This window comes from Pygoscelis adeliae, unplaced genomic scaffold (genome assembly GCF_000699105.1).
Source record: "Pygoscelis adeliae isolate BGI_AS28 unplaced genomic scaffold, ASM69910v1 Scaffold495, whole genome shotgun sequence".
In the NCBI taxonomy this organism is placed as follows: domain Eukaryota; kingdom Metazoa; phylum Chordata; class Aves; order Sphenisciformes; family Spheniscidae; genus Pygoscelis; species Pygoscelis adeliae.
Genome location: NW_008824719.1, coordinates 9,492 through 22,887, shown reverse-complemented (window position 1 = coordinate 22,887; position 13,396 = coordinate 9,492). Strand labels below are relative to the sequence as shown.

The 13,396-nt window shown below is 42.0% G+C and overlaps 1 protein-coding gene across 1 annotated transcript in view; it reads left to right on the top strand.

Annotated features, from left to right (window-relative positions):
- The first annotated feature begins 68 nt into the window (after positions 1 to 68).
- Positions 69 to 13,396, top strand: part of CTPS1 (CTP synthase 1) — an 18,757-nt gene continuing 5,429 nt past the window's right edge. Inside the window, exons 1-13 of the mRNA XM_009323216.1 lie at positions 69 to 243; positions 694 to 864; positions 1,643 to 1,743; positions 2,931 to 3,047; positions 4,497 to 4,580; positions 4,828 to 4,908; positions 6,622 to 6,773; positions 8,244 to 8,376; positions 9,818 to 9,906; positions 10,801 to 10,895; positions 11,465 to 11,527; positions 12,391 to 12,434; positions 13,346 to 13,391. Coding sequence (XP_009321491.1) covers positions 78 to 243; positions 694 to 864; positions 1,643 to 1,743; positions 2,931 to 3,047; positions 4,497 to 4,580; positions 4,828 to 4,908; positions 6,622 to 6,773; positions 8,244 to 8,376; positions 9,818 to 9,906; positions 10,801 to 10,895; positions 11,465 to 11,527; positions 12,391 to 12,434; positions 13,346 to 13,391 — 1,342 coding nt within the window. The 5' untranslated portion in view covers positions 69 to 77. The remainder of the gene's footprint in view (positions 244 to 693; positions 865 to 1,642; positions 1,744 to 2,930; positions 3,048 to 4,496; positions 4,581 to 4,827; positions 4,909 to 6,621; positions 6,774 to 8,243; positions 8,377 to 9,817; positions 9,907 to 10,800; positions 10,896 to 11,464; positions 11,528 to 12,390; positions 12,435 to 13,345; positions 13,392 to 13,396) is intronic.

Sequence of the window (13,396 nt, the reverse complement as noted above, 5' to 3'; positions counted from 1 at the left end):
CAGGCAGCGGGTCTGTCCCTGCCTGCCCGGGGCAGAGCCCTCGCTGAGGCGGTGTGGGGTGTCGGGCAGCGAGGCAGATGAAGTACATCCTGGTCACGGGCGGGGTGATCTCGGGCATCGGCAAGGGGATCATCGCCAGCAGCATCGGCACCATCCTCAAGTCCTGCGGGCTGCATGTCACCTCCATCAAGATCGACCCCTACATCAACATTGACGCCGGCACCTTCTCCCCGTACGAGCACGGTGAGTGGCCCCGCGGGGCCGAGCTGTCAGCAGGCAGCCGGCCCTGAGCTGGGCGCCGGGGTCTTCCAGGCGGGTCCCGGGGCTGGCTTTGCCTGGAAGGAGCCGTCCCTTTTGCATGCCTGGTCCTGCGTGCGGGACCTGCAGGCTGAGCCTGTCGGCGCCGCCGGACTGACTGGTGGGGCTGATCGTGCCGCCAGCAAACGGCAGAGATGTGCTCTCTGGTCTTTTATCATCGCTGCCTGGTTGAGGGATTCAGTCCTCAGTTCTGTAGTCCTCTTTGTTATAGAAGGCTTTTAGTCCTATTAGCCACTCCTAAACTTGCTGTAGCAATCAAAGAAGGTGTTTGCTTACATTGAATTCTTCCAGCTGTCACAGGCAGAACCAACAAATTGCTGATGTGGACCGTTTCCCCTTGACACGTGTGCTTGTGCCTTTTTCTCTGTGCCGCAGGGGAGGTGTTTGTGCTAGACGATGGAGGGGAAGTGGACCTGGACCTTGGTAACTACGAGCGCTTCCTCGATATCCGACTCACCAAAGACAACAATCTGACTACTGGGAAGATCTACCAGTATGTCATCAACAAGGAGAGGAAGGGAGACTATCTTGGCAAAACTGTCCAAGGTGATGTGAAGCTTCATTTCTGATGCTTAGAAATATAATCTGTATTTCTGTCCTGGTTGGATGCTTTTGCATTTCATCCTAACTTGATGTCTTTGTTACACGCTGTCCTTGTGATGTCTTTTGTTTGTTTTTTTAAAAGGGGACGTACCTACACCAGTGCAGGTGTAGTGGTGTGTGCCATACTGAATCAGGTTACCTGTAAGCCCCTCAAAACTTGCCAGTGCTTGGCAATATGCTGCCTATTGTTGGGACTATATGCTGGACTTGGGTCCAGCTGTCTAACATAGCCAATATGAAATGTGAACGGACTTCAGACTAACACACCTGTGGAATATTTGTTAGCTGGTTAAAATGGTTATTGCTTTTGATAACTGTCATGTAATTAGAAAACCCAAAGGATCTTTGAGGATCAGATCAGTCCCTTCCCTTTTTAAGCATCCTCCACAGCTGGTTTGGATAAGGACTTCTATAGACAGTTTAAAACAGAGTAACTCTGCTGAGAGCAAAGAACTGTTTGTACTTGAATCTTGCAGCTTAAAGGAAACGTTGCTTATGTGCGTTTAAATTGAGGCAGGATTGCATTTCCTGCCAAGGCACTTGAAAATCACAGCCAAGAATAATCACTTAAAAAATGCATACTTTTTTAAAGACACAAATCAGTGCTGAAGTGATATGGGAAGCACTGGCTAGTTAGTTTCAATAATTTGCTCTGTAATGAGTGAGAGGCAGAAATGTGCGTGGGTTGTGGCTTTAACCCTTGCCTGGGTTTCTTTTTCAGTTGTTCCCCACATCACAGATGCTATACAAGAATGGGTAATGAGACAGGCACGAATTCCTGTAGATGAAGATGGCATTGAGCCCCAAGTTTGTGTGATTGAGGTTTGTAGCTTTTAAAAAAAAGTTTTGCTTCTTGTATGGAGTAAACAGCTATATGCATATTTTGCGTAGTATATTTTTTTTACAGTAATGTTCAACTTTGCATGTTGTTGAGTTGGTTAAAAATCCCTCCTCGCTAGCCTCACTTATTCGGTCCAACCTTTTGAATGTCTGTGTCTGAATCCACACGTAGAAAGACGTAGGTCTTGGACAGTTATATTTTTGAGGTGCTTTGCTCTCTAGCGTAATGTGAATTAGTCTACAGAATGAATTTTAGCTCTTGTCTTATACTGAAGTCTGAGTTAATGGTGCTGTGCCCTCTTCTTCCTTGGTGGGTAGAGGGAGGGTAGGTAAATCACCCTCTGGAAGCAGTTGTCTTTCCTCCTTAGCAGTAAAGGGAGCCTCGGAGTGACTAGTTCAAGCACAGACCTAGAAAAGCAAATCGCACGAGTTAGTGGTGACAAACCCCGTTCAGTTTCCTGTGCATTGTATGGGACGTCCTGCTGCCAGAGGAGAGAGTAGGGCCAAGGCTCTGAGACGGTGCTGCTGAGTTGGCTGGTAGGATATGCTAATACAGGAGAGAGGGAGCTTGCCAGAGTGCCCAGGTCGTGGTGACTTAGGACTCTCCCTGCAGCTTGAGTGCCGATTTCTGTTCCAGGATTCACAAGCCTGGATCCTGAGGTACTTAGGAGGCACTATCTGACAACGCACGGGAGGCTGTCAATGCTCCAAAGAATGCCTTGCGTCTCTGTTCCTGCATGTTTCCAAAACCACTCTATATAGTTACTAAAACTTAATGGAAATCTTGCTTCTCAGTGCCACCTGATGTTCATAAACAATAATTTTAACACCTAAATCTTTTCTGTGAAGAGAGAATAGGGGCAAAGCTAATGTCCCTGGAGAGGTGCTGCTCATAGGAGAAGCTCTTTTTCTTGTGGCTTTTTGATTTTTGGGGAAGTCATGAAGGTAAAGTAATAGTTGGGGTAGATTGGAGGCTGTGGAAGTAGTACATACAGCTGGCAAATCCTGCTTTTCATATTGGTGTTGATGCTTCTTTAGGGAATCGGTGGGAGGTACTGGGCAGATGTTTTAGTGTCCTTTTATGTCTGTTTTAGTACGCTTTAGCGTACAAATTCAGTAGATGATGTTTTGGTACTAACTTTAATTCTAAATGTCTGTGTCTTTTTTAGCTTGGTGGGACGGTAGGCGATATTGAAAGCATGCCTTTCATTGAAGCTTTCCGCCAGTTCCAGTTCAAAGCCAAAAGAGAGAATTTTTGTAACATTCATGTCAGTCTAGTTCCCCAGGTAAGGACCCAAAATGTTTTGGTGGTCAGGGGCTTCCCAGTCCAAAACTTGCTTTCTAAATACGTGTTTCTGAAATGCTGTATCTATAGGCACTGTTACAGTTGTATTCTATATATAGAAACTTCAGGAAGAAATACAGAGAATATATGGTTATGTATTTAAAAAGGTTTGCAAGAAGTGAACAGAAACTTTTCAAAGTGTGTAAATGTGTAATAAATAGTTGGGAGTTGCAGCAAATGCAGTTTTGCATCTTTAACTGCTGTTTTTCTCTATGGAATTGTCTCCTAGCTTTTGCAGGTAGACTTGCTTTCTAGGGCTGAAAACTTTCATTTTCCCTTCATTTGCATAGCCTTTCATTTCTGCAAAGCTAATCTAAAATTCAGTGATACAGCCAGACTTCACAGCCATTTGGACTTACAATAATAAGATCATATTCCAAGCTCTTCCTGGAGTTCTTTAATATTTCTGTTGCTGTGTGCCCTTCCCCCTGCCCCGCAAGATTTACATTAGCTGTAGTTCATGAAATAGGTTGGGTTACTTTTGTAATTTCAAAATATAATAGTGTGTTTTGAAACATAATCTGTGGGTTTTTTTTTCCTTAGACAATGTTTTTAATATGAGCCTTGATCTTTAACAGTAATTCCATAGACTCTCACATCTGACTGCTATGTAAGCCATAACAATCCGAGTGGCAGTTGCCCTTGGTTCAGAGATTCAACTAAGAAAAGGTGTTACGAAGCAGTGCTATGATCAGAATCAGTTAATTACAAATCACAAAGAAAAACAACATATCCTTATGTGCCAAGTAGATGGGGTGAACTGCAGATAATATCAAAAGCATATGAAGGTGTTTTATGCCATATAATGCCTGATACAACCTCATCTGTATTATCTGCTCTGGTTTTGGAGACAATTTACAGTCTTAACCAAATAAAAAATCTCTACTGCAGGATTCACTGCTGAAAAAATTCGTCCATGGTTATGTTAACAGTACTAGAGAGCATGAGTATTCCTTGTCTCAGAACTGGATTTGACAGAGCAACTTGATAATTACTGCAGTGCAGATCAGTCTTCGTTCTCCTCTTCTCTGTCTTTCTGTCCCTTTCTGTCCAGGCCAGGTGATTTACGGAGAAAAAAATAGAAATATAAAATATTAGGTATTTGGAGGGAGCAGTGGATAAAAACATTAGGATCTCTGCTCTCTCCTTCCCTCACTATAATGCATACCTACTTACTGTACAGACTTGAACTCTGGTTTCTGCCAGTTGCTTTCAGTCTTTGAGATTAAAATGATAGTGTACAGGGGTATTTAAAGTTCACGTGAATTGTCTAAGAACTGGGTCAAAGTTTTTACAAGATGGATAGGGTGGAGAGTCCCGATTAGCCTGATGAATCTTTGCTACGTATCATCATAATTTGATATACCACCTTCTGCTCCTCTCTGACCAGCCAAGCTCTACAGGAGAGCAGAAGACTAAACCCACTCAAAACAGTGTTCGTGAACTCAGAGGTCTTGGTCTCTCCCCAGATCTGGTAAGGTTTGCTGCATGGCTTTGAATTTAAAAACGCAGTACTGGCATGTTGCAACAACATCCTAGTCTAAATAATGCTTAGGTTGAGAGCTCTTGTATATTGGTAATAAACAAGTAAAAGTAGCTGAGTTGGGTTTTTTTCCCAAGTCACAGAGACTGTGGAAAGACAGCTTTTTTTAGAGGTTTGTTATATGAATGTCTGAGTACTTCTGTTTTGCTTCACCACCTTGATGTTGCTGTTCTGTTAGATTGTTTGCAGGTGCTCCACTCCATTGGATACCTCAGTAAAAGAAAAGATTTCCATGTTCTGTCATGTTGAACCAGAACAGGTAAAGATTGCTGTCTGCGCTTCCTTGCAATAAATATTCTAGCTGTTTGTCAAATTCTGAGTGGAGTTTTATCCAAGTGTAGTGTTTTTGTGTTCTAGCTGTGTCTTTTGTTCGCTGCATAATTCATTTGCTGCTTTGTCTTGCCTACATTTCTTACACATGTAACTGTTGCAAAAATAGTCTTTTTTATGCCAGCACACAGGTTTTCTTATAAGGTAGTTAGCGTAGGCTTAGAGAATTCTGTGGAATCCAAGGGATTTTCTGAATAGCTGTTTCTGACCTTACATTCCTTCTGTGAATACGGAAGAATGAAATTTTTCAGTATTTAGAGGCCAAAGAGTAGTTGCCCAAAATTAGGTTTAAAGGATACCTGAATGTATTTTGTACACTGCTCTTTTCACAATGTTATTCTTCTGCCCAAGATTTCATGAGGAGAGATTGCACAGAGAAGTTGGAAAGGTATTTGAGAGAAGCATTGCTTCACTTGAATGTTGTGATACGCAAAGATTCCATGTTAGCATGATTCCTTTTATACTGAGACTACTCTGCATAGCATAGTCTGAGGTAGACCTTTGAAAATAATCAAACAGTCTGTAGGCTAAATGTGAACACTTTCCAATCCAGCTGGAGCTTGAAAAATTTTGTCTTTTTGTGAGTATCTTTTTGTGAGTATCGCTTCACAATTCCAGGCTCTGTCAAGTCATTTTTACTAATTTCCTATACAACGAGATCAAACTGAGTCTTGCAGTTTTAAGTATGACATTCAGAATTAGCTGGCAATAATATTGATGTGTCAGCAGTACAATATCTACCTCTTGTTGGCCAGGAATTGAAAGTAAGTTGGCTCTTGTCAGTCACTTTCAAGGAAGTTTAATGCAATTTTACATAGTTGTTTCTCTGACTGCAGTTGCACTTGAATTGAGGAGTAAATGCTATTGACTGTAAAGAAGGAAAATTTGCAGCCTAAGGGGTTTTACAGGTGCAGTGTTGAACTCTGCTTTCATCTGAGTCAGGAGAAATGAGGATTTAAAAATAGTTGTGCCAGTATATTTTTGATCCTTAAAGTACAGTCTCATTCTTGATGGACAGGTGACAGTTGTTTCCTTTTCTGAGGAAGCCCATTTCGGTGAAGTAGAACTGTTGACATAGGTATTCCTCATTGACCTAAGAATTCTTTGCTCATAGTTGTTTAATCCTAAGTTTGATGAAGGACGCCCTGTAAAATTTATTGCTGTATTGAGATCACAGATTTCCCTGGGCTTTAATCAGACTGGGAGCCCTGGTTAAGAACAACAGTGGTGGGAAACAGGGAAGCTGGGCTTACGGGCAGTTTAACTGTAGTTTCAATCAGGATTACCAAGAAGGCTGTATCACAGGAGAAGTCTCTTTGAACTGTTCTTTGAACTTTGCTGTGCGCTCGCATAACTTGCGTAGCAGCTGACTTTCTTACTGCTAGGTTATCATGTTATAGCCCTTCCCAAGGAGCTCCAGTGAGCTGTAATACCTGGAAAGTGTTGAAGGATGACCTTTTCAAGTATGTGGAAACTAGTATTAAGCTATTCATATGTTACGTTATTCAACAGATGTTGTTTCCTGGAAGTTTAGGTGGTCATATGGTTGTCTGCTGGAGACAGAAGCTCTCTGAATACCTGTCTAAAAACAACTGCACAGGCACTTAGATCTGTTTTAATGACATTCATATTGTATGAACAGGTCATCTGTGTTCATGATGTCTCTTCTATCTACCGGGTTCCTCTGTTGTTAGAGGAGCAGGGAGTTGTTGACTACTTCAGACACAGGCTTGACCTTCCCATTGAGAGGCAGCCCAGGAGGATGCTTATGAAGTGGAAGGAAATGGCTGACAGGTGAGCTGCACCACTGGGCATAGTTTGCCTTAAGACTCCAGATTAGTTTCTCTTCTTGGTCATTGGTTGTTAGGTGATGACTGTTACTTTATGTTCCTCAGGTGTTCTTATGTGCTCAAATTCTTTTCTTCTGTTTTTTTTTTTTTTTACTACAAGAATGCATTTTCTTCCTAGATGTTTAACTGTTTGAAAAAAAATTTCTTCAACATGAGCATCATAGAATCGTTTGGGTTGGAGGGGACCTTTAAACGGCCCTGCTAAAAAGTCTGTACCCATCTTTTTTATAAGCTCCCTTTAAGTATTGAAAGGCCGCAAGAAGGCTTCCCCGGAGCCTTCTCTTCTCCAGGCTGGACAACCCCAACTCTCTCAGCCTTTCTTCATAAATCCTGTAAGATAATGTTACAGAGTTCCTTATCTTGTGTTGGTATTGTACTGTCCATGTCAAAACCAGTTTGAAGTAATTAAAAGGTGGACAGCTCTGCGCTCCCTTTTTATACAAAAAAACCCCAATGACATTACAAAGTGTTGAAATCCTTTTGTAGGCATATGTAGGAGTCATCAGGAGTGTCAATAAAAATGTACCTTTTAAGTATGCTTTCAAGCAAGTGAAACAACTGTTTTGTAACTGTTCTGTCTGAGACTCCTAGGACACAGTGGTTTTTTTTCTTGTGGGGAGTAGACTCCATATTCGTGGGGAAATAGTGAATTGAGTCTTTTCACTTGGCATTCAGGCCCTCTCTGAAGCCTCAAATATGTTTGTCCTTATAAGAAATTAATTTTCAAGATCTAGATGTTTCCCTTTATATGCATGACACGAGCCACCACTGTGAAGAACATTTTCTTTTGACAGGGAAAGCGCTCGGTAACCAGCTTGGTTGAAGGTACTTAGCAATTTTGAAATAAACTTTAAACAATCTCTTAGCTGTAGCCAAGAATGCTGCGTAAATCCCATGCTGCCACACGCTGGGGATTGAAAGTGTAGGCCATACAACCTTAGGACTCCAGAAGTCCTTTCTGTATTTCTAGCTGCTGAAGTGAACTCAGTCAGAAGCAGCGTGGGAAGATGCTGTACAGTATAAACATATGGAGAGTTGTGCTTTGATCCTCTCTCCTGATAGTTTACTGCAGACTTTGAATATAATACAGCTTCCTGAAAAGACAGTTTGGATCTACTCAAAATGGCTTTTCAGCATAAGGAGGGATGAGTTAATTTATACATGACTTTCTGCAACTGTTTTTCTCTGTCATTGTCTTTTTCTTTTTTCTGCTTTCTTCTATTCTTACTTTGATGGTTTTAAGTCATAATTGTTACAAAAGGTCATCTCTTCCAAAGTCGTCATCTCTCTAGTTGGGCAGACTTTCAAGAGCCCAACTGTTTATATTACTTGAAAAGCTGAATAGAATGTAAGTGATTCTTGCCCCCATTTCCTGTTAATGACGAAATAACTTGTGTGTTTTGATTTTGTTTAGGTATGACCGTCTCCTTGAAACATGTTCCATTGCGCTTGTTGGCAAATACACCAAGTTTTCAGATTCCTACGCATCTGTCATTAAAGCACTGGAGCATTCTGCACTGGCTATCAACCACAAACTTGACATTAAGGTAGGGGTGGGTGCATGTGTGTTTAAAAAAAAAAAAAAAAAAATCCCCCCCATACTCCTTCCACCTACAGTGCTACCCATCTTAATTAAGTTTTTCAGAAACCCATAGGGAGAGTTGATTCAGCCAGTGAACTTCGAATTTGTCCTTGGATTACAGCATCAAAATATCTGTTGTCAGGCATAAAACAGCTTCAAAGCAAACCAGCCTTTCATCCTGTAAGACATACAAGGTGTCTGTATAATTGACAGGAACTCTTCAGTGCTCAGTGTTGAGCACTGAACTGTGATAGAGCGGTAGATATATTTGAGGAGGGGACTGTTGGCTTTAATTCCTCTGACAGTTGTTGAAAGTGATCCTTTTTTTAGGGTTGTTGCTGTTATCCTTGTGGTACTCACAGGTTTTATGATGCTTCTGCCTCAGACTTTATTAAGGTTTTAGTGCTGGTTTGGCTGCAGAGGTGCTTTTAAGGGTCTTGGTTGTAGCTAGATGCTCTGAAGAGGAGAAATATGTATCTGTTGTCAGAAATTTTACTTTCATTTAAATATACTTTTTAAATGTACAGCGGTTTCATGATGCCGGTGAGTCACAGAAATAGGTGCTTGCTTTATAACAGCATGTTCTGCGCTTGGGTTACCTTTCAACGTACAAAATCAGTAGAGGAGAAAAGAAGAAAAACAAGTAAGACAGGGTAAACCCTGCACATGCATCTATGGGTAGTTCCTGACACAGCTGGATTTGTATGGTTCAGAAGGGGAATGGGTTCTGTGAGTCCTGTGCATGGAGATCTTACGTTGGGTTAAAGAACTGTTTAGCAGTATTCCAAGCTTTTTTTTTTTAAAAAAAAAAAGGTTGTTCAAAAAGGTAAGCAGACTGCCAGAACATTCAGAAGTTCAGAGATACTGGAGATGAGAAACTGGAAAATTTGCAGTTTTTTCCATATGTAACATTGGTCATAGCATCCTTTAATTACAACAGCCTGTGTTTTCACCATATCCTATTTGTTCTTCAGTCTCTCTTGAAGATTAAACGATGTGTATTTGATGAGATAGTGATTCAGTTTTTTTCTTGCTGTGTGGTTCTTTCTGTCTGCGTAGCTGTGTGTTCCCATCTCACTGTGCTCCATTAAGACTTCACATTTAATGAGTCTAGGTCTTAATGGACATCAGCTTCATTTATGTGACAGCAGAGCTGCAGAGAAGGGAAGATACGGAAAACATGGCTTCCGTTTGTGCATCTGTAGTATGATGGTACTGGAAAGCAGTTTTGTTGACTAGCAGACAGGAAATCAGCCCAGAAAAAACATAAGCAAGTATCTAATAGGAAACAAATTCAGAGCTATCCAGGAGGAATGATGATATCTTAATTTAATGAGAATTAAGGAGACCCTGTATTTACACTGTAGTGGCAGTATCTCATAATCCTGTTTTGGATTTCTTCCCAGTATATTGACTCTGCTGACTTGGAGCCAGATACTCTGCAGGAAGAACCTGTCCGATACCATGAAGCATGGCAGAAGCTGTGTGGTGCTGAGTAAGATTCCTATACTCTGGACATTTCTTTGGAGCATGTCTGATAAACTTGCCACTATTGACAGTTTTGGAATTAGGAGTCTCACTGGAGACTGTTTTCTTAGGCACTGTACCAGCACACTCTGACATTGCCCCAAATACCTCTCAATAAAATTTAGGATAAGATGTAAAATGGAGAATTGGTAAATAAGTGAGGGAGTCTGTGAAAGGCAGCAGTAGGGGAGATGGTCGTGCAGATGAGGATGTGCGCAGGCTTAGTGGGGAAACAGGGTGAGAGGAAATAAGGGGAAAGGATAGGTACTGGCAAAGGCTATTAAAGCAAAAGAGAGAGGACGGAGGGTGTAAATGTGGCATAAAGTTCTTCAGGCAGAAAGCGTGAGAAGGGAAGAAGTGTTAGGACGCAGAGGAATGCCAAGAGTTAGCCCAGAAAACAAGAACAGGGCGGGGCTTGTTAGCCCTCAGGGAAGCAGGCTTTGGGTGGTACCGGGAGAATGAAGAACTTCCTGCAGAATTTGGTGTCCTTGTGCCTGCCGTTAGGACAACTTGACACTGCAGCCAGTGGCTTCCTCAGCAACGTTTGGTGCAGAGCATGTGGGTCATGCAACATGAACCGTTCTAGTATTGTAACCTGCATTGTATTTGGGATTTCTTGGGAAGGTAAAATGTGCATTTATAAAACGTTTCCTTGAAAATTCTGTGACGTTTTATGTGACAGCTCACATGAAGTCATATGGAAACTGTGCTGCAGACAGGCCTTGCCACGTAGGGCACTTTAAAGCCCTTTTCAGGAGTGAGGCCTTGCAAGGCCAAGATTTTATGGGAGGGAGGTGGTATGTGGTGGGGGGAACCAGGATGGTGAGCCCTATGTGAATGGAATCTTTTCATCCTCATGCAGTGGAGTTCTGGTTCCTGGTGGATTTGGTGTTCGAGGGACAGAAGGCAAAATTCAAGCTATTTCCTGGGCAAGAAAACAGAAAAAACCCTTCTTAGGTGAGAAACATGTTTCATCTGCAAGAAGAAATAAAGAAAAGAAGGAGTTTGAATAACAGCCTGGCCTGCAGCGAGAGCTTTTACTGATTTTTCATTGGTATCTAGAATGTACAGTTTTGAAGATAGTTGATTGAGGAAGGTGATGATCTATGCTCAGCTTAACTGGGTAATGCAGCAGTCATCTGTAGTTAGCTCTGAAGTGGTCAGGGTTGGCTGGGATGTGATGACATGGAATCTCTATAATGAGGGGGTAGGAGTCTCAGGAAGTTTCAGAGGAGGCTGTGGTGATCTTGGCACGAAGAAATATGTGACTGCATTTAAACGAAATGGATGTGGTGAGAGACTGGAAACATTGTGTGAGCTCAGTGGATGGGGAAGGGAGGTGTGGAGTAAAACTTGTCAGAACTACTTGGTACAGAGTGAACAGACCCCCAGATCCAAATCAAAGGTCTGTCTCATCCAGGTTTTCCTCTGACTCGGGGTTGCTCTGTGAAGGTGTGTGTGCTTTGCGGTACGGGCTCAGTGGTCCTTGTCCTGACTTGATCTGTGTTCTGCCTTGCCTTCTGCAGGAGTTTGTTTGGGAATGCAGTTAGCAGTTGTGGAGTTTGCACGCAGTGTTCTTGGTTGGCAAGGTAATTGCACAAAACCCTTCCTGGGTTTTGGTCATTTCTTTGATTGCTTGAGTAATACCTGTAATTTTTAACTTTTCGTTGGTAGGTAGATTTAATTTTTTTTCCAGGCCTGTAAAATTCCCCATCTCCTTTGCCAATTCAAAGGAAAAAGAACAATTTCCTTCTCCTATTCAAATAAAAATCAATGGAGTAAGGCATGCTTATAATGACAGAAAACTTTCTATTGCTTAGAGTGAGGTTCAGTTCCTGAATAAAACACCTAAGTGGAGTTGTGCCTGTGTGTGCTGGACATCCTAAATTCCCATTGTAGCCAGTGGGAATGAAGACCAAAAATCAATTCAGCCGACGAGGCAGTTGCACCTACTTCAGTGAGTTGAATTGCTTTCTGGGCTCCACTGCTTGAATTGACTAGGTCCCTGTTGTCAAAACTCCCTTTACAGAGTGCTAAATTTAGTTTCTCAGCCTGATTCCGAGTCTCACTGGTAGTGAAGGGAGGGGAAAATGTGTTTCTCAGAGTACTGCTCCCTTCCCGCTCCCTGGCTTTATTTAAAATATTCTAAGCTGTTGAATGTGTGCTCTTCCTCAATGACCCTCGCTGTCATCACTGACTGCACTAGACTGGTTGCCCCAAGATTGCAACCTCCAGGTAGTCTCAGAAATTCATATCAAACAGTGCTGACAGAGTCCTGTTTCTGCTGTCGGGGCTGAGCTGGCAGCTCTGTGCAGGTGAGTGGCTCAGCACAGTTAAGGTTGCTTGCCAGAAGTGTGGGGACGAGACGCAGCTGTGCCTGGGGGAGGTCTTGTAAATGCATGTCACGGTATGAGGGACTTCGTGTTTCTAATTGATGAACATAACATTGCAGATGCTAACTCGACAGAATTTGACCCCAAAACTGCTCATCCAGTGGTGAGTTTATGGCGACTTGCTTGTAATATCCTTACTGTGCTAGACTTCTCTGCCCATACCTGTTGGAACAGTTAAGAGCTTGGATTATTACATCTTGTGACTTTTAAGTCTGTCTTCCATCATTTATTAATCTGAAAAGAAAATGTCTTTGCCTGGTTAACTGCATGGCAGTTGCTGCTTCATAGCAGATTGCAGTGCTTATTATAGGTGAAACACTAATATTTTTTTAATTACGCTTTCTCATGAGGCAAGGTGTTTTCTAAGAGGTAAAAGGTTCTTAAAGGGCAGTTTGAAAGCTAACTGATTTCACAGAGTAAATGTTAAAGATCTGGTGATATCCAGATTCCACTGCATAACTGTTTAATTATGATCTCAGAAATTAACACAGGCAGACATGAATTCCTTGGAACATTTGTGGACAGATTTCTGAACCTGCCTTTTTTAGACTGCAGGCTCTATGTGCCTTGTCCAGGGTCCCCCATAATGATTGGCTTCTGCTATAATTTAAAATACTACTCAAAAGGAAAAAGTTTTCAAAAAAACAGCTTACGAAGTTATTTATCAAAGTGTAAGTGATTCTGATTTGGGGATTTTGTTTCTGTAAATTTGCTTGTTTGTTTGTTTAACATTTAGTTCAGTAAATAGCACAGTATTAGTGCATGGGATCTATGTAGGCTTTGACTGAATACCCGCAAACCTTCCGTATGTTCTGTACAGCCTTTACTAGAATAACTCGGCTACCTAATCTAGGTCTGTTGGTCCACCTTGTCAAAACAATGTTCTTTGGGGTGGTTTGCTTGTTTTCTGTATGGATGTTGTTGTTTTTTTTTTCTCCCTTTAACGTTTCAGAGTCTGCCTGGGACTGTTATTCCTCCCTCATTCTCACCTCCCTCTCTGAATGCTTTTTGCAGGTCATAGACATGCCGGAACATAATCCTGGGCAAATGGGTGGGACTATGAGG